General features: G+C 32.7%; 1 protein-coding gene across 1 annotated transcript in view; it reads left to right on the top strand.

Moving 5' to 3' along the window:
• Positions 1-20,956, top strand: part of LOC128992754 (roundabout homolog 2-like) — a 90,351-nt gene that overhangs the window by 53,793 nt on the left and 15,602 nt on the right. The window contains exons 6-9 of the mRNA XM_054416490.1: positions 5,915-6,045; positions 6,932-7,077; positions 7,543-7,669; positions 20,639-20,844. Coding sequence (XP_054272465.1) covers positions 5,915-6,045; positions 6,932-7,077; positions 7,543-7,669; positions 20,639-20,844 — 610 coding nt within the window. The remainder of the gene's footprint in view (positions 1-5,914; positions 6,046-6,931; positions 7,078-7,542; positions 7,670-20,638; positions 20,845-20,956) is intronic.

Below are 20,956 nucleotides of genomic sequence, written 5' to 3'. Positions count from 1 at the left end.
CATAGATAATTTTGTTCAATGTAATGATAGTGTTGTGACACACCATTACCAATTACATTTTTACACTGATTTCAATGCCGAAATCCGTTTTTAAATATCTTTATTCACTTAGAAGATATATTCAAACGAAAACTCTCCACCATACATTTCTTATGGACGTTTCGTAGTTTGATAATTTTTTAAACATTATTTTTCTTATATCTCCAGTTCTTATTAACGCTTGTAGTTCGTTCTAGGCTTAAAATATTCAGTAATGTAAGGGCTTTCATTTGAGCTCTTGATCATTGTGACGTATAACAACCCGAGTTATAAATCTTTTAATAAAAGTATATTTCTAAAAAGTTAAATTTAATATTGTTCTGAGGTTCGTAGCTGGTCTTTAACTCGTCTGATTTTAATGATCAAGAGCTCAAATGAAAACCCTTATATTACTGAATATTTTAAGCCTAGAACGAACTACAAGCGTTAATAAGAACTGGAGATATAAGAAAAATAATTTTTAAAAAATTATCAAACTACGAAACGTCTATAAGAAATGTATGGTGGAGAGTTTTCGTTTGAATATATCTTCTAAGTGAATAAAGATATTTAAAAACGGATTTCGGCATTGAAATCAGTGTAAAAATGTAATTGGTAATTATGTGTCACAACACTATCATTACATTGAAAAAAAAAATTATCTATGTCCAATATGGCGGATCCAAGATGGCGGCCAAAAAAATGTTTCCTATCAAAATGAAGCACTAACCACCCAATAAATACATCGGTGGTCCCAAGTCAATATCTCGAAAAATGTGCATAACAAATGCATGTGAAATATGTTTTTTTTATTTGTCCAATGTTGGAAAAAGCCGCCATTTTAAATTGTGATTTTAGTGGTTTTCTCGTGCACCGATTTTTGGCAACTTTTAGTATGTCATTCCGCAAACCCAACTCTACAAAATAAAACCATAAAACGTTTTCTTGCAATTTTTTTACGATCCCTATGTAAGTTTGTTTAGTTTGCTTGGACTATAAGCCTTTTTGATGACAGTTTTATGCTAGGGACATTTGATTATGGTGTTCACTAATTTATTGTTTCTCCTTTTTTGGTGGAGTAAACTACAAAACGCTCTCTAGAAAAAGTGGTGAGAACTAACCTTAAAATTCCCTTAAATTATGTATAAGAATGATACACCTTTGGGGGAATATTTTTTTCTGCTTTATAAGTGCAGAGTGGTCAAGGAATTATTACAATGCTCCAAAATATTGGTGATAGACGAGATTCAAACCCGAGCCATTAGAACCTAACTTCCACTCTAAAACCATTAACCAGTTGTGTATCGGAGATTTAGTTATATACCCAAATAATATGTTACATTGCATTGGCCTATTGATAAATGATAATTTCTAACAATTAATTGAGTTTATTAGAATTCAACGCACAGTTAAATGTCTCGAGATTAGATTGTAACTTCGAGGAAAGATGAACGGAAGGAAAAGGAAAGCAGAAGTTTCAAGTGTTCAATTCATCCTTTCAGAGTTATGAAGGATGATCAAGTTAGGAGTTGAGAGTTAAGATGGACGACTTATTGACTCGAGCTAAAACCGATTTCTAAAGAACCACGTTTATATTTTTAAATAAACTCATTCATTGCTATGTATAAATTAAGACATCACATTTGCATTTCCTATTTTGTTGGCCAATCTAGTTTGACTAATTAGTTATAAAATATTTAAGTACTAAGCGCCATATAATATTCGGATCAGCGTCATTGCAAATCGAGATTAAAATGTTCTAAACTGGATGTTTTGGTAATTATTAAACTTTTTTTAATTGACTAGCTAAATTAACAGCAGGTCTTAGTAACTGAACTACATTAGGCAATTCACTTAGTCCACACTCGTCTTGTATTAAATGTCGTGGTAAGAAGTTAAATCTCTTATTCGTAGTTGAATACTTTAATTGTGTCCTACCCTAAATAGTTTTTGAGTATGCACCAAACCGCATATGTATTTTTTGAGGAACAATCAAGCAATTGTATTTTTTTATTTAATCTCAATAATAAGTATGGGATGAAAAAAAAATCGACCTCCATCCTAAATTCCGCAAGCCCAAAAAGTTCAATATTTACGTAGATTTTTATCATATTTAAAGGCTTTTTTACGCCATATACCATTACATCCTACCATATAACTGTTTCAACCGTTTTTTTTTTTTTTTTTCAACACCGTATCCCCTAACAAACTCTATATAGAACAAATTAGACTCAACCCATTTAGAAACATACACGATGTATTTTTGAACGTGGCGGCTTGTGTCAAAAAGCTTTTGTAGAACACTTTAGTTAACTAATTTTAGCTATAACTTTTACATTTAATTCCAAGCATAACACACAAGACAAACAAAAGCCCTAGAAGCTCTCAACAATGCATTAGTGGCATTCTTCAGCTCTATTCTAAGAGCTGTCCAACACATTAAACACACAGCTAATGTTGAATTATTTTAACTTGTTGTCTACTCTAAAGCTATATAGATTTAAAGTATCCCACATTGATGTTGAAATTAGTACTGAATCCTAAGTTGTGTAAAAATTACTGATACGAAAACAAATGTGACATTAATGCCACCACTTTGTTATATCACACCACATGTAAAAATTGAGTATGTTTTTGGCAAAATCTCAAATATTTTACATAAATCCTAAAGTAATCGTCTAATTAAACACGAATATTGGTTAATTGATTATATTACCGTAAGTTGTCATGCTATTCATATATTGATAACACTTCAGATTAAAGAAAAACTTAGTTTGATTAAGCTGACAAAAATGTTCGTACAGACGTAAACGATTTCGTCTTCTCTACCAACTTGTAAAACATGTCAATCTAGACGGCTATTCTGCAGACTAAGTCCTCATCAACTAGTTCACGAATTACTAAGACAAAAATTGAACACCAAAGATATTGTTTAAAATAACCGCTGCTGGTTTATATTGGAATTTCTACTTCAGTATCGCAAGAAGAAGACATAGTCCTAAAACAGCCTCATTCCATTACGTTTTCAGCTCTCTGAACTGTGCCATCGCGAAGAAGTAAAAGCAGAAGAAAGATTGGACGTAACCGATGCCTCACTTTGGGGGGTCCTCTTCTGCTATGCCAAAATAAATAATGCTAACTATACATTGATTTCCTTTTGAATAACCTGGTTTCAAAATTATGACACAGACTCTGTTTATTTTTAGCCACGAAGGCATGAAACATGAGCAAAGAGTAATTTTTCCATAAAATAACAGAAAACAATCTGATTAAAAACTGGTCGAATAATTTTTGTAAAACTCATAATGTTCTAGTTCTTTTGACTCTAAACGGTAACCTACTAGGCTCAATGCTGTAAACATTACGGTTCAGAGTAATTGAATTTTTTTGTGATTTTCCCCATAAAATATCATAGTTACTTCCACCGCTTCCAATAATAAGGATTGTCAACCTAATAGGATGAAGTGTGTCAGATTGCTGATACCGTTTACTTAAGATTTTCTTTTCTATTGCGAATTTAGCTGAGCAGTTTAGCTTCAACAGAAGGTTGATGCTTTATAGCATAGACCATTTTTTTATGTTTTTTCATTCCTTGAGTTCGTGCCTCCGTTTTCTTCGGCATATTGTGTTAGACATTTTTACAGGCTACGCATCTAAAGATATTTCAAATTACATTTAGTTGGTAAGTGATACCACACGCTTGATACTAATTACAGTGTATTGTCAGATTTATACCTTCAATAATGTATTTTGTCGGAGTTTCGCCTTGTATCTGCGACACTTGCTGTAGACTTCAGTCGACCACTCAATACCTGGCCTGACGCCAGTTGGCTGCTTAAGATACAACAATGGCTATTTTCCCGGCTGAACGATTCTGATCCGCGTGTTTTGTCCTCTCCTTTCTTCTCATTTCGTTTTTCATTCCCACTTTAATCTTTTGAAAAGGTTGCTTTCAATCCCATTGGAGAATGTGTTGTTTTCATAGCGTTAACAGTGTTTAGTATACAAGTCGTTGATTTTAAAAAGACGAATGTTGCAGCTACGTTTGCTTTATGAATGGATTGAGTTGAATAAACACTCCGCAAATTAAAACTGAATAAAGCTATACATTTCAAAATGTAGTTTTATGGTGGAATATTTCCATGGTACAGGAGTTATGCAGGTTTTGCATCAAGCACCAAGCTGAAGAAAATTCATAGACCGATTCCGAGTATAACATATAACCTTATAATTAAGAAGATTTGGACGAATCCTTTAGATAACATCCACAATCCCAGGATGTGCTATACCTTATACCAGAGAAAATCTTATACCTTATACCAGAGAAAGTCTTATACCTTTTTAAATTGATTTCTTAAAATTATAACTCAACCTAAACCCTAAAAATGTCTCTTCAAGATGCAATCCTTTTTTAAAATGTTCTCTTTTGAAAACGTCACAATGACTATACAATTTTTTCAAAAGTTTTGTTTTGCGTCTTAGAGTTTTCATGGAGTTTTTTATGTATTTTTTAAGGGTACGTCAAAAACTCGTATCACCTAACGCCAATATTTCCATAGAAATTACACCAGCCCGATATATATCACTTTGGTCCAGTATTGAACCAGTGGTCTTCAGATTGTAAGGGGAGTATTTTACCCTATCGGGCACCCGGTCATTTAATTTCTCTACTTACAAAGTATCTTTTAACTTTACTTTTCACACTATGCTGTTTAACAAAATCCACTACCAAAATGTTTAGGTCCCAACCATAACTTCCTTTAAACTCAAAAATTTTAAAATTAAACTCTGTACGTAAAATGTCCTCAGCAAACGACTTAAAGTGTTTAATCGCCAATGTAAGTACATGATGGAGTTTAAAAGAGGATTAAACAGTTTACAAAGTGGCCCAGAGAGAGTTGGGTTGAATTGTTGAATTGATCATCTCAGCGAGATGGATGTGGGCAATTACCTCTGTTGAATAACTTATTGCCCGGTCGGGACTGAAACTCCCCGCCAACAATCGGGCATTAGCCGAACATCGATCCGTTGGGCGTAGAGCGTTATCAGTTTCACTAACATTACTTAGATACAACAATTGTTCATGTAGCTAAATCAGAAATAGGCGAAATCGTTCATGTAAGGGCAGCTGAAATAATATTAGGTCTAATTCGTACTTAAGAGTGTATCTGGATTAAATATTGAGCGGAGTGAGCGAAGCTCTTATACCACACTCCTGCTTTTGTTTTACAAATACTCCTCCTGAACGGCTTAAGGCAATCCGCACGAAATTTAGCACAATCATAGCACACAACCCATTGGAAGGTATAAATCTGAAATGGTACAAAATAGACTACAGGACAGGACTTTTCCCTACGGTTATTTAAAGTTTTATAAACTTAACATGGGCCTTATGGGTCGATTGATCGCCATGACAGTATTTTGTAATATATAATAAAAAGGTCCTCAAAGGTAACATTATGTACATCAACAAATCATCTAAACTAGCACATTGCAAATACAGAACAAAAGGGACCAGCAATCGGATCAATTTAATTTAGCAACCGTAGAGCATAATTTACTACAATATGAACAAAGAAATAGGCCATACACCATTGGATACTGAAGGTAGACATTCCATTTACGTCCAGACGTACTATTGACTTTGGATACTGCAAGGAGACATCTCATTTATGCGAACCAGATTTATCATTGACTTAAATGAGCATTCATATTGCAAGCAGACAGCTGCATTGTACACCTAGTAGGTAAAAATCGTTATTACCAGGTACAGCGACAGGTAATGTTCAATATAGTTTGAACGCTTAAGGAAAGGAAGAAACAGTTGTGTTTAGCCAAAACGTAACCGCAGTTTCCGTAACGTAAACTCATTGTTTGGCTTTTGCACATGTTGCAGGCTACAGATTGTGGATGGAGGCAACCTAGCTATCCAGGAGGCACGACCAGGGGACGAAGGAAGGTACCAGTGTGTGGCCAAGAACACCGTTGGCTCCAGGGAGTCCCAGGTGGCCCAGCTTAAAGTCCATGGTAAGTATATACAGAGTAAGCGGTAAAAGGGTGTTTAAAAGATAGCTAACCATAGCGGTTTTTGACCACATCCTGGAAATCAATCAAGTAAGAGCATACAGTACTTTTCATTGAGGATATGTAAACACAATAGTAATTCATGATAATGTTATGATTCTTCTAACTTCACGTTAGTGCATTTCGAATGAGGAGCTTCTAGAGTCTTCTAGATCCTGGAATGAAATTGTTAATATATTGATTGATAATTTTAACAGAACACTATGAATAAAATTCTTTCAAAAATATTACAACCATCATAAATTAATACTTTAACGACGAGAAACGATAAACACGTTGCCTACCAGCCGTCACACTCTGCTGATTGAGGGGTGTTGTGAGAAGTGGTAGTAAAGGAGTTAACCTTGAAATATCAATCATTTCATCAGGTTTTCCATTAGGTAGTAACATAATGTTATAACAAAATCAGAATTATCATTGATCACATAAATTTTACATGTTAAAAAAAACTGTATTATGTTTTACTGTATGTGCAATAGTTTATACTTAAAAAGTTCGTTTTACTGTCGTACGTACATTAATGACTTCAATATAAGTCAGTACAATCATATTTTTGCAACATCCATTCCCAAATTATACCTAATAATTTTCTTAATTACTGCTCTTGATGGTTTCTTTTGATTCACGAATACGATCAGGCCAGAGCAATTCATCTGAAGTAAAAGATCCATATGATACTCGCTATTAGTAGTAAAATGGGATTTCTGAACCAGACGTGACGTCATTAGCTTGCAGTAATGCAAGTTACCAGGTGGGAAAAAGATGACGTCACCAGTCCAGTATCCCTGTTCCCCTAATACTTCCACTAATACCACTTCCTTCCCAACAGTGAAGCCCCATCTCCTGAGAGGCCCCAAGGACACGGTGGCTCTGGCAGGAGCCAGTGTAGTGTTCGCTTGCGAGGCTGCAGGAGACCCGCCACCGGACGTGCTATGGAGGCGAACCGCTGGAGGTGGAAGCATGCCTTTAGGCAGGGTGAGCTATTGTGTCTTAAAATAATCAAACATAACTCGTGCTAAGGTCAACTTGATTTAATTTAATCAACTATACTTTAAAGCTCTTCTGTAGAATAAATGGGTAGGTAAATATCGCGTAATTGAGCCTCATTCTTCCAAAATAGCACTTCCAACAGGACAAAATCTATTCCCTATGGGTACTCTATTGATATAGCATGTAAAACTTGAAACAAAAACCAGCTTCAGCTGTACAGATTACAGTAAATATTTAACTTTCATCTTTGGCTAGTACTGTTGTGGACCTCCTATGACCATTTATTTTAAGTTTGTAGTCTTAGCCTTAGGTCTTAAGTTTCATCTAACGTATATGAATGTTTCGTTCCTTCTAGTTCGACGTATTGGAAAGTTGTAGTCTCAGTCTTAAGTCTTATTTTCCTACAAGGTTTTGTTTTGTTTTTTCCTACTGAGTTTTGTTTTTCTTTAGGTCCACGTTTTGGAAGATCGTAGTCTCAGGCTAGATTCTGTGGTACCAGAGGACGAGGGCGAGTACAGTTGTGAAGTTGACAACGCTGTTGGAAGTTTAACAGCCTCAGCAACACTGACTGTGCATTGTGAGTATACTACATGACTATAAAATATGTTATTGGAACAATAGAAAACCTTTCAAAACAATAGCATGAATGAAAAAAATTTAAAGATTTAAAATGGTGAATCATTTATTTGGCTACAAATCGTAGAGCAAAAAGTTTAAAGAAAACTATGTAATTATATGTTCTTCTTTCTTCTGTCTTTTATGTTTGCTTTCTTAAAATCATGAATCAGAGTAGATATAATATGATGGTTTTACCTCACTTTCGGCGTTTTAGAGGCACTTTTAGGGCACTTTTTATAGGGGAAAAATGAGAAAAATTAGTGGCTCATTTTTTTGGCCACTTTTTTAAAGACCCAGCTCTTGACCTATACACCCCTATATAAATTTTCTACTTTTGTTAATACTAAAAATCACGTCTGGAATATGGCTCATTTTTTGGCCACTTTTTTAAAAGACCTGGATCTCGTCCAATACAAGCCTATATAAATGTTCAAACTCTATTAAAATTTCAAATCCACATCCATTCCCATGTATATTCTCAAAATCATGTGAGGTTTGTGGGTGAACTCGGGCATGCTCCCGGCTTATGACGTGCTCCCTTGGACATCCTTAGTGGAAATCCATGAGTTCTGGCTACTTGGGAACCCAAGCCATTTGACATACAACGAATCACCTTTTTTCCTAATTATCTTCTCTACCAAATACATGTCCTTATACTTGGTCTTTAACAACTCCTCTGTATAGAAGCCTCCCCTGATTATATCGCCATTTTCATCTTTCAAGATATAAGTCACAGGCTTTGTATTCTTAACTTCTGCTATTGTAAATAGTTCCCCTGTCCAATTTGGAGTATAACCTTTACTAAAAACATGTTTATACTTGGAAATCCTTACGCTATCACCTACCTTATATCTTGGCTTTTTAACTTGCTCTACTTTAGAAGTCAACCTCTCATGTACATATTTACTATTCTTAACATTTACTTGGTTAGGCTTCATTCCTATAGATCTATGCACTTTATTATTATATTTTCGAATTAACTTTGGAAGTAAATCCAACCATTTATAACTCCCCTGAGCACTAAATTCCCTATATAACCAATTCTTTAAAGTTCTCTGAAACCTCTCCACAATTGCAGCCTTAGTTGTAGAAAATGTGTGATAGTGATTAATATTTAATTTTTTCATTAGTTTGCTAAAATATTGATTAAAAAATTCTTTTCCATTGTCAGATTGAATGTTTTTAACCCCCTTTGGTAGAATGGTTTTAATGGCTTCTGTAACCACTAACCCTGTCTTATTCTTTAGTGGAGCAGCATAAGCTTTTTTAGAAAATGTATCTATTAAAGTTAAAATATATTTATTGCCAGAATTTTCTCTAGCATAGTTTTGCATATCAATTAAATCTATTTGTACGGTTTCATTTATACCTAATACTTTGAAAGACCTTCTAATGAAATTCTTTCTTGCAGGTTTATGAAGTTCGTATGCAATTTCATTCATTTTTTATAACATCATCCTTTCCTGTAACTCTAAATACATCACCATTAGCCCCAATCAATAGATTATCTTCCATTCTTTTAAATACATAGTTTTCTGGTATATATGGTCTATTATCTATATACTTAAATCCACTCAAAGATGTGGGGTCAGCAACTAATAAATCAGGATTATATTCCATCAAATTAAATTTTTTTTCTCCATATACAAATTTTGATCCATCATAATGCATAGATTGTGACATTAGACAAATATCATCCAAATGTTCCCCCTCTGGTAGATTTCTTATGAATTGTTTTTTGGCATCCCAACATTTTTCTTTTTTATCAAAAGTTATAGTCTGTTCTTTTATAACACAGTCAGTGTCATCAATGGCAGGTTTAACACGTACTAACCTTTTACTATTAAAACTCCAATAGCCTGCTTCCATTTTTGGAACTTGTGAAACATTCACAGAATCTTTACTATCTGTACCTTCCATCAAATTACTAATTTTCTGTTTCTTCGCATTCCAAACACCATTCTCTGATTCTAAAAATTCATAATTATTATTGTCTTGTACAAATTTACCATCTTCTTTTCGTATTAAAGTCTGTTGTAAAGTGGGCACATCATCTAAACTTTCACCCTTTTCCACATTAGTAATTTTCTGTTTCTTAGCATTCCAAATACCATTCTCTGATTCTAAAAATTCATAATTATTATTGTCTTGTACAAATGTACCACCAGCTGTTCGTATTAAAGTCTGTTGTAAAGTGGGCACATCATCTAAACTTTCACCCTTTTCCACATTAGTAATTTTCCGTTTTTTAGCATTCCAATTTTTATTCTTGGATTCTAAAAACTCATATTTAGTTTTACCTTGTAAGAAGACATCACCTTTTCTAGTTAATGTCTGTCCCAAAGTTGATACATCATCTACAAACTCCCCATCTTTAACATTACCAAGTTTACGGTTTAAACCATTCCAACTATCGTCTTGTAAATTTAAAGTAGGTTCACTACTAGCCCTGGGTTCTGCAGGCTTATTATATGGATTATATAAACGATAAAATTTATCTATAAACATATTTTTATTTAATAAATAATTCCACTTTCTCTCAATTCCTCAATAATGGAATCTATTTCATTATCCACTCCTGAGTTACCGGCTTGGCGACTTAGCCAAAGAAGTCTTAACCTATCTACAAGCTCATTAGGATCATCCCAATAAATATAGTCTATTTTCTTACCAGTCACTTGTCTCAAACCTTCACCAACAGATTTAAAAAGAGGTTTAATTATATTAAGATATTTAGTATGTCTATTACTTGAAATTGGTGCACCATCTTTGTAACTCTTTAAATGTCCATTTGTAGCTTCCAAAATTTCTTTATAATTTTGCAAATCAGCCGGAGTATAATCCTCAGGTTCTTTTAAAGTTAACAATTGCCACAAACCTTTTGTCCCCTTGTAGGTTTTATTTGCAATTGTAACATCATCATTGGCAATATCAACTTCCTTATTTCCAATAAAAAATTTATTTGCTTCTCGTCTAATACCATATGTAGTGTCTGTCATACTACTTTTACTGAGGTAATTTCCTAAATAGTCTGATGCTAAAAGACCAAAATCTAATTTCTGTGGAGTAGATTGTTGTAATGGTTGTAATCTTGGTATTATTGGTATTCTAGATGGAGTCATTGGGAGAATCTCCATTCGAGGCCTCTCTGTTTTGGCGATTTTTTTAAATTCTTGTAATGGCTCTATTAAAGGTTGGAATGTTTGGAACCTCTCTTCAGCCTCTAGAAACTTGCCACGTTTTAAAGCTCTATATTTCTCTCGTATTTGATTTGCAGAGTCAACCAATTCTTGTTGAATGTTTTTCATCTTTTATTTACATTTTATTTATCTCATTTGACAAAGGATTGTACTCAAACACTTTATCATGTATTATCAAACAATATGCAGATGTATTTGCTGGCACATTTTCTGCAGTTTCAATCTCTAATTTAATATCAACAATTCCTTCCTTCACTGTTTCGTTCTGTCTAGAACAGTCTATTACAATTAGTGGATATTTCTTCATAAACTCAGCCCTACTAATCATAGGATCTGGGATAGTATTATAGTAAGTCTCTCTAAACCTCATAAACATCTCATAAGCTTTAGAGACATCTCCATTTTCAAAGTCGAGATTTAAATCACTATAAGGATAATATTCAGAGTTTAGAAATACTTTGAGATTTTTTAACTTACAGTGATCAAATTCATCAGTTCTTTTTCGTGCACTATTATCCCTAGCTGTTTGAAAACCAAATATAATATACCTAGGCTTCTCCAAACTTGAAGATGTCTTTACTGACCATGTATGTCTTGTAGTATTGGGATATGATGGAAGTTCATGCAACTCTAAGCTTCTAAATGCAATTTGCAAATTTTTATTTTGCAGTAACATCTTTTGTAATTGTAACTTCTCCCCATCTGATGGTATTACATGTGGCATCACCCATTGAATTGAGTTAAGTGTAATTTTAGGAATCATATCAGCAGTACCACTGGCTGGAGCACTAGTGGTTGTTAATATACAATTCAAATCATTTTTGGATCTTTTTAACACCAATTCTTGTTTGACATTTACTAATACCTTATTAAAATCCTCAAATACACCCATTAACAGTTCTAATGGCAAACAAGTACTAAACTTGCCACTTTTATGGAACTCTTTTAAATTCGTGTCAGAATCAAATGCCACATTTGACAATTTAGTAGTTTTATTGTAAGAGCTCAATATTTTCATAAGACTAGAAATTCCTGGGTTTCTTACAATGTCTATTTCTTTACCTGCGACTTCATATCTAATTTCATCAAATAAGAATGCAAATGCATTATTTATAAAATGACCTTTATCATGATTTTCAATTTCTCCCTTAATATACAGATAACTCCTACACGGGAGAGTTAGCAAATCTTGATTATTAATACATATTCGAATTTCATCGGAATTATTTATTGCCAAAGTGTTGTGGGGAACATAGGAGTGATTTGTAATTTTAACCACACTATCGTCGAATTGGGATTTCCCTGTAACGTCTAGAAAATCTTCCATTTTTATTAATAGAAAATTTTAACTTTAGTCCTATTGATCGTAGGAACCTAGCATTTTGTACACTTATAGATAAATTCTTATAAATTCTCATATCTTTTTTATATGACAAGTAATTGTAGTTTCTTCTCCATTAAAGTCAATTGCCTTGTCATGCTGATCGGCAAATGTAATACTGACAACATCTAAACTTCTCTTATTTACAGGAAAATATATAATATTTCTTGGAACTTCAATAATTTTGTAGCCAGGAGGAGCTTCTGGATAAAAGCTATGTATGGTGTGTGATTTGTTTCCGTTTAAATAGGACCCGTTTGCAATATTACATTTTACTCTAATCACATTTACATTATTAATGTTTATTTTATTTGTAGATTCAAACTGAACACCAGGAGTAGAAACACCTTTAAATCCCAATAAAACAGACCCTAAACATGGTTTTGTAAAATCAAACACGTGGCTAGAAAGTAATGTCGCTTTCATAGTTTTATTATTAGCTGTAAGGAAAAAGTCTGGGATTTGCTTTTGAATTTCCTTTGCAAGCTCAACCACCTCATATGTTCCTTCAGAAATTTCTATTGTAACTGGAGCTTTGTGGTCATAATAGAAAACATCATCACCTTCTTCAATGGTTAATTTGTTGCCTTTAAGTTGATTTAATTTTGGAATAAGCCCTTTGAATAAAAGTTTGACTTTAGTATTAATTAATGCTTCTCCATTCTTATGTATTATAACTTTAAGTTTACCATCTAATAACTGGTTTAAATCATCAACTAAGATCTCTCCCTTTGGTAATGTTTTTTTCTCTACTTTGTAATATGTTAAAGTATTAAGTGGTTTTTTTACATTAAATATAGAATTATAACTTTGAAAATCTACTAATCCAATTACATAATCATCATTTAATTCTATGGGAGGAAAGAACACTGACTTTAGCTCTGGCTCTGTACCCGAAAATGTTATAGTAAATGAATCCATTTTTATAAACAAAAAATTTTTATGAATGATAAACATAAAATTCCACAAATAGAACTATTTAAATCTTGTATTTGATCGGTTGTATAGAATATTTTATGTCCCTCAAAATATTTAATTACTTCTTTTGGAGGTTGGATTCCAAATGGGTCAAAATAAATTACAATATCTTTATTTTTACGATATGCTGTCCAATGTGTGCCAGATGAACTGTCTAAATTAACTATTCCGCACTCTTTTACTTTTGGTGTTAGATTTTTTAGCTCGTTTTTTAGGTACACCCCCCGGAAGTGAGGCACGTCTTTTGCGGCCTCTAACAGCTGGTAGTTGTCCATCTTTTTTATTAAATTTTAATCCCATTCCCATTTTTGCTTTTGCCTTCATCAAATTTGTCACCGCATAAGCTGCAGCTCTTTCAGCAAGATTTGCGTCATTTGCCGTTACTCTAGTCCAAGCTAAGTCTGCTAATCTCATGTCTGCTTTGTTCCGAGCAGCGGTATCGGGATTATTCATGTAGAATATGTCATGCTCTTTACAATAAGAGTCTAGCTTATTTTTTGGAGGTACATTTTTGGCTAAATTTTGACGTATATTCGTTCCAGGTCCACAGTACCGATATGATGGTATGTGAAGTGGAAATGGAAGATTATTTATAAGAGTATTCAATAACCCTCGACCCCTGTAAGGCTTTAAGAATAAACCTTTGCCCTTTTTACATGTTTTCTTATTATTTTTCACCATTTTTATTATATAAAAAATGTCTTTTATTCAACAAAAACATAAATTTAAAATAGTACATACTAAGGAAAATATACCAAAGAAGTTGGGTCTATTTCCTACCAATATTCGATGTGTTATTTGTGGTCCAAGTGGAAGTGGGAAGACGGTTGTAATTTACAATTTAATTGTGAAAAAGGAAGGATTAAAATTTACAAACTTATATTTAATATCTAAATCTTTAGAACAAGAAAAATATAAAAAAATAATTGAAATATTTAGTTTGTGTGATGAAGTGAAATTACACACGTTTACTGACTGTGAAATCACACCAAATGATGTAAAATCACAGTCAGTTGTTGTATTTGATGACATAAATAGTCAAAATATTACACAATTTTTTTCAATGGGTCGACATAAAAATATTAACTGTTTTTACTTGTGTCAATCTTACAGCAAAGTACATAAACATTTACGTGATAATGTAAATTTCCTAATATTATTTAAACAAGATGATTTAAATTTAAAACATGTATATAACAATCATGTTGGTAATGATTTTTCATTTAACCAATTTAGAAATCTCTGTCATCAATGTTGGGATAAAACTAAATATGGCTTTTTTGTAATAGACAAAGAAAGGTTAAAGAATAATGGCAAATATAGATTTATGTTTGATCAATTTTATAATGACCAAGTGCAAGAGTATTGATACCATCTTCCAGAATAAACCTCTTGTCATCGTCAAACGATAGTACTTTCTTATTCATAGTTAAGGTTTGAAGATGATGATTTGTAGATTTAATTCTTGTCACATTCTCATAGTAATCTTGCCCAGTGGCAAGACAGTTCAAATAATGTTGATGTCTAAGGAGATGTTTAACTGTAGCACCATCAGCTCCTTTAGCTTTCTTCACCTCTAAAGCTTGTTTGTCTTCTTCATATAACCATTTTAGAGGAATATAAGAATATAACTTTGGTCTTAAACCACAATATTCATACATAATATGACCATCTAATTCGTCTTTAAACTTGCCTGTGACTTTTTTATTTTTATCAGAGTATAAGAAATGGTCTTTACTATATCCAGAGGTATCAAAATAGTGTAAGTCACATTCTATTTCCTTGTAAAAATCCTCTGTAACTATAGAATACATTAAAGAATCTGTATCTGTCATTAGAAATCTTTTATTCTTAAATTTTGACATATAATTATAGTGGAAATCATACATTATTACTTTACTAATATCCAAAATGGTCATTCCCAAATATATAGGTTTATTAAACTTTACAACTAATTTATTTAAATGTATAGCATGTAAATTGTTATCGAACTTTTTGCTACAGTCAAACCTTGGATTAGTGACATATTTAGTTAATAGTGACTCATCCTTGAGATATATATCACGAAACTTGCGTTGGTTCATAATTGTTCGACCAAAAAGACTATTATTTAACAATTTATAAAAGTCTTTTTCAAAATCATTTTTAGCACATTTGCGTTTTTCAATATTAAAATTAATATAGGGTGCAAGCCATTTGGACTGTCTAAATTTTAAAATTCTATGGTATTTTGTAGCAACTAAACCCAATTCCTCATATTTTTTTAATGCTTTATAATGTAAAATATATTTAGTTTTGTTATTTAAATTAGGTATTAATTTGCCATTCATTTTCTCAGGTGCTAATGGATAGTCATTATGTAAATCGTGTAAGCTTTTATCATATTTTAAATCAACTTCTAAAATATATCCAAACTCATCATTTTGATTGTATTTGTAGTCTATCTCATTCGTCCAACGAAATCCATCCACGGGTAGTGTCTCACACATAGCTGTGGAGTATAGCGAGTTACAATCTAAATATATTAAATACACACTTTCTTGATTGGGATCATAATGTTCGCCCATATATCTATTATTGGCTTTAGCGTAACGTGTGGAAATCATACTGACTCCTCCTCTGATTGCACTTTCTATGAACAAATGCATGTCAATATCTTGAAATAATTGTAATTTTATACCAGTCATTCTAAGACAGGCTTCCCATGTTAGTCCTGGAAGTGAATACATATGTACGGGGTCAAGTTTGTAATCTTTTAAACACAGGTCTCTAAATGTCTCAAACACATCAGCCAGTAGCAATACATCTGTTTTAAGATATAAATCATGATATTCTTGTAAATTGTTTATATTAAAATGGGTCCAGACATGTTTTGCATGTTCATATTCGATGGGAGAGATATGTTCTTTAGTTAAAGTACTGTAAAAATTTTTCAATTGGAGGTAGAGACTCTGCAAACTTATCTGGTCCTGTCATGTATTCATAAGGAAATACGCCTTTACGTTGTAGTAGTGGATTGTCTATGAATCTAAATGTATTTAAATTGGAAGCTAATTTGTATAATGGAAGGGACAGAAAGTTATAGGAATCTAAAAATACTAAATCATCAACAGAGAATGAAATGTACTTTTCCATATCTTTGGCTATGCAATTTAATTTACGATTATATTTTCCCAAGTGTTGCATTATTAAATGTCCATCGTAATTTTTCAAGTTATGGAAGAATACTGGTATTTTCTTTGTTACTTTATAGTTTAAATTACAATCATTGTGGGCAGCTCCACGGTATTGGCCATTTGAATGACAATGTTCTCGTACCCTATCAAAATATAGGGGCTTTTCGCAAATGTGACAATGTGTTGAGTTTTGGAAAGATGCCTCTTGCTCAGGAGTCATTACAAGGGGAATATATATCGCCATTTGACTTTTAATAAAATCATAAGTCTCAAATAATCTTTCGAAAAACACATCCATAACATTTGCACCACTATATAACACTTCAGAAATAATCTTAGAATCTTTTACTACTACAAATGCAAATCCCGATGGAATATGTATATTGGAGTTTATAAAGCACTCAAAATCTGCATAAATCACAAATGGGGCTTTAAGTTGATATTTATAGTTTTTAAATTGTAATGTATCTTGTTTAGACATTTCCACTCTTTGTGCATCAAAGTTTTTACAATATGTTATATGATGTTCTAATTTATCTTTGGTGTAAAAATGTTGTAAACAAAACTTGCAAAAATACTTCTTATTGTTATGTTTTGTAGAGTAAAACATTAACCTATCAAAATCACGAATTAAACAGTAATGTGATTTACGACCTTCTTGTAATAATAATAAATCTATATGAGTATTACTATTTAGTTTGGTGGTTTTTAATGGATATATAAATTGTTGGTCTTCAACTCCAAATACATTAACACTTATATTATTCCTTTTTTCAAATTGATCTATGTCAGATATTTTTACGGGATATTTTATGTTTGTCATATTTAACTGATTTTCATAGGGTGCATATTTCGATACCCTTTCAGCATTTTTTGCATTCCTTGGATATAAAGCTGCTAAAATTGACCAAAGGAAGCATTTATTGTCAGAATTCTTTATATTTAAAATTGCATGTTTTGATTGAATACTTTTTGGTGTGGGGATATATGACGTTGGAGTTAGGGGCTTGTACTTGTAAACGTGCAACTGCCAATATTTAGTGTGGTCATATATCCATCCACTACCTTCCGCTTGATATTTGTGCATGGAAGCGTCAATCTTTAAAAGAGCATTTTCAATTTGAGGCTTTAAATCTCTCTTCTCAATGGTAAGGATAGTAAGGCTTCTGAAATCTGCAATACATTCTTTCTCATTAACTAATTTTCCATTTTGATCTATTGTATATTTTATAAATTTGATTCTCCTTACTAAAGTCCATTTTATCGGTAGAGGACAAGACTGAAGAGTACTTTTAAGTTCAGTTTTAATCAATTCACCAACAAATTTAATCATTGTATATGGACATTTGTTACAAGAATTTACATGTCTTTTAAAATGGCCAACAACATTTCTTTTACAGAAATTACAAGTCTTGTGACTTTGTAATATATGAGATTTTAGAGCCACATTATTATCACAGATTAAATCACACAGTTTACATACCTTCATTTGATGTTTTAAATTGTAGTGGCGAATAAGGTTGCTTTTTTTGGAGAGGGATGCGAAACAATGTTGACATGTAGTCTTCATTTTTATATATGTAACTAAAAAACTAGGTTGGCATCTTCTATACAGGAGAAATTATATTTTGACAATTTAAATTAATGAGAAATAATAATTTGAATCAGAATTTTATATTTTAATATTCAAAACAATCTCATACAATAAGATTTGGCAATTGTAATTTTCTAAATCAAAACTAAATCCAAAATCTTAAATAAAAAATACTTTTTAGCAATTCAGATTGCTGAGTCTACATATATACAGAGTGAGTAATACCTATTTTAAAGGGGACTTGACAAAATTATATAGTGAGTATAATTCGGCTAAGTTTTTAAATAATAACTTGTATGTACATTTTTGACTCAAAGTCCCCCCCCCATGAGTGAATTTGGATAAGTTTTTAAATAATAACTTATGCACACTATTGACTCAAAGTCCCCCGGTGAGTAAATTTGGCTAAGTTTAAAAAAATAACATGTACACACTTTTGATTTGAAGTCCCCCCGTAAGTGAATTTGGCTAAGTTTTTAAATAATAACTTGTGCACACTATTGACTCAAAGTCCCCCCGTGAGTGAATTTGGCTAAGTTTTTAAATAATAACTTGTGCACACTATTGACTCAAAGTCCCCCGGTGAGTGAATTTGGCTAAGTTTTTAAATAATAACTTGTATATATTTTTGACTCGCTTAAAAATAGTAATAACAAAATAAGTTACTTTTTTGGATAGAGAAGCAGCACACAGTTGACATGTAACTAAAAAAACAATTGGTGGAAATTACATTTTAGACAATTTCAATTAATGGGAAATAATAATTTAAATCAGAATTTTAAATTTTAATATTCAAAACAATTTCATACAATAAGATTTGGCAATTGTAATTTTCTAAATCAAAACTAAATCCAAAATCTTAAATAAAAATACTTTTTAGCAATTCAGATTGCTGAGTCTACATATATACAGAGTGAGTGTTAGTTATAGAGAAGACTATGTTACCTATGTTAAAAGGGACTTGACAAAATTATATAGTGAGTATAATTCGGCTAAGTTTTTAAATAATAACTTATACACATTTTGAATCAAAGTCCCCCGGTGAGTGAAGTTTGGCTAAGTTTTGAAATAATAACTTGTGCAAACTTTTGACTCAAAGTCCCCCCGTGAGTGAATTTGGCTAAGTTTTTAAAAATAGACTTATATACATTTTAAGTTCCTTAGTGACTGTTCAAAATACTCTAAGTGTTTAAAAATAGATTTATATACATTTTAAGTTCCTTGGTGACTGTTCAAAATACTCTAAGTGTTTAAAAATAGACTTATATACATTTTTTACAAGTTCCTTAGTGACTCAATTCAGCTAAGTTTTTAAAAATGGACTCGGGAAATTAGCTACACTCCTAAGTTAAAAGAAATACAGAGTACGAGTACAAGCATCAATTACGTCACCAATTGATCCCATGACCCGACACGCGACAACATATTACAATAGTCTAGCTTAGATGTCAAAGACTTACCAAAACAAGAAGATCCAGGTGGAAGAGTGAGTGATGATTCCATAGAATGCCCCCCTTATATACCACAAAATTGTCTAAATTAATTTAGAACTTAACAATGGAAATTGAACAAACTGAAATTGAACAATTGAATAATTGAGGTCAATCAATCAAACATATTTGGTAATTGTCTAAACCTGCCCCAGACAGACTGGCACCAGACAGACAGAGAATGTTGACAATTGGTTTTGATTGGGGTCATTAGGTTACACTCACAGTCATTCATTTGAGTCGGGCATAGTTTACGCATAGCCATAAGCGTGCCCGAGTTCACGCACAAACCTCGCATGATTTTGAGAATATACATAGGAATGGATGTGGATTTGAAATTTTAATGGAGTTTGAACATTTGTATGGGCTTGTATTGGACGAGAGCCGGGTGGCCAAAAAAAATGAGCCATATTCCAGACGTGTTTTTTAGTATTAAAAAAGTAGAAAGTTTATATAGGGGTGTATAGGTCGAGAGCTGGGTCTTTAAAAAAGTGGCCAAAAAAATGAGCCACTAATTTTTCTCATTTTTCCCCTATAAAAAGTGCCTCTAAAACGCCGAAAGTGAGGTAAAACCATCATATTATATCTACTAATCAGGCTTGACTTACAATCATGAAGCCTCATTTATCTTGTGTTAAATTGTATTTTTAATCGTAGACACTATAGTCTATGAATCTGAAATCGTTCTGAATCGTTTTTATGAATCTGAAACAATAAGACATATATTAGTGCATGTATTTTATGTGTTGTATTATTTTATAATGCATTTTTGTTATATATTTACAATGAAAAGAGTTTCCACGTGGTAGGTACAAATTCGGGTGTTGAGCCTGCCAGTGTGGGAAAATGGAAAGGGAGGGCCATGACTTAGTTTACACTTGTTTACTGTTTTACTGAAGTCCCGCACTCTAACCACTACTTTCAGCTCGCTCCCACCCAATGGGAATTGTTTTAAAGATCCATCACATCTCGTACAGGTCGGGGTATAATTTTGTGAATTTTAAACAATATTTTTTCCATTATAAGCCATTAGCAAATCTTAGTCTTCAAATCGCGGGTTTTCAGTATCTATCAAGTTTGATTAAGTTATTTCATCACCATGTTCGCAGCACCACCGGCGATCATTTCGCGACCCGAGGAGTTGACCGTCGCCACAGGAGAAACGGCGCAGTTCCAGTGTGAGGCGCAGGGAAAACCTTCTCCTTCGGTGTTCTGGACCGTCCAGGGGTCCAGGGTGTTGCTGTTCCCGGGGGAGACTGCTGGAAGGTTCACCGCATCCCTAGGAACCGACGGGATCAACGTACTCTCAGTGCAGGTAAGACAAGTAAAGAGAACTTGACAACATTTTTTTTAAATTTTGGGTTACATGGACTTCGTTTTATAAAAGTAAGCTGTGGTACAAGATGTAAATTAATAAGAAGAGAACA

This window comes from Macrosteles quadrilineatus, unplaced genomic scaffold (assembly GCF_028750875.1).
Source record: "Macrosteles quadrilineatus isolate MER2022 unplaced genomic scaffold, UCM_ALF_1.0 Scaffold_1__1_contigs__length_201487025, whole genome shotgun sequence".
In the NCBI taxonomy this organism is placed as follows: Eukaryota; Metazoa; Arthropoda; class Insecta; order Hemiptera; family Cicadellidae; genus Macrosteles; species Macrosteles quadrilineatus.
This window is presented reverse-complemented; position numbering and strand designations above follow the sequence as displayed.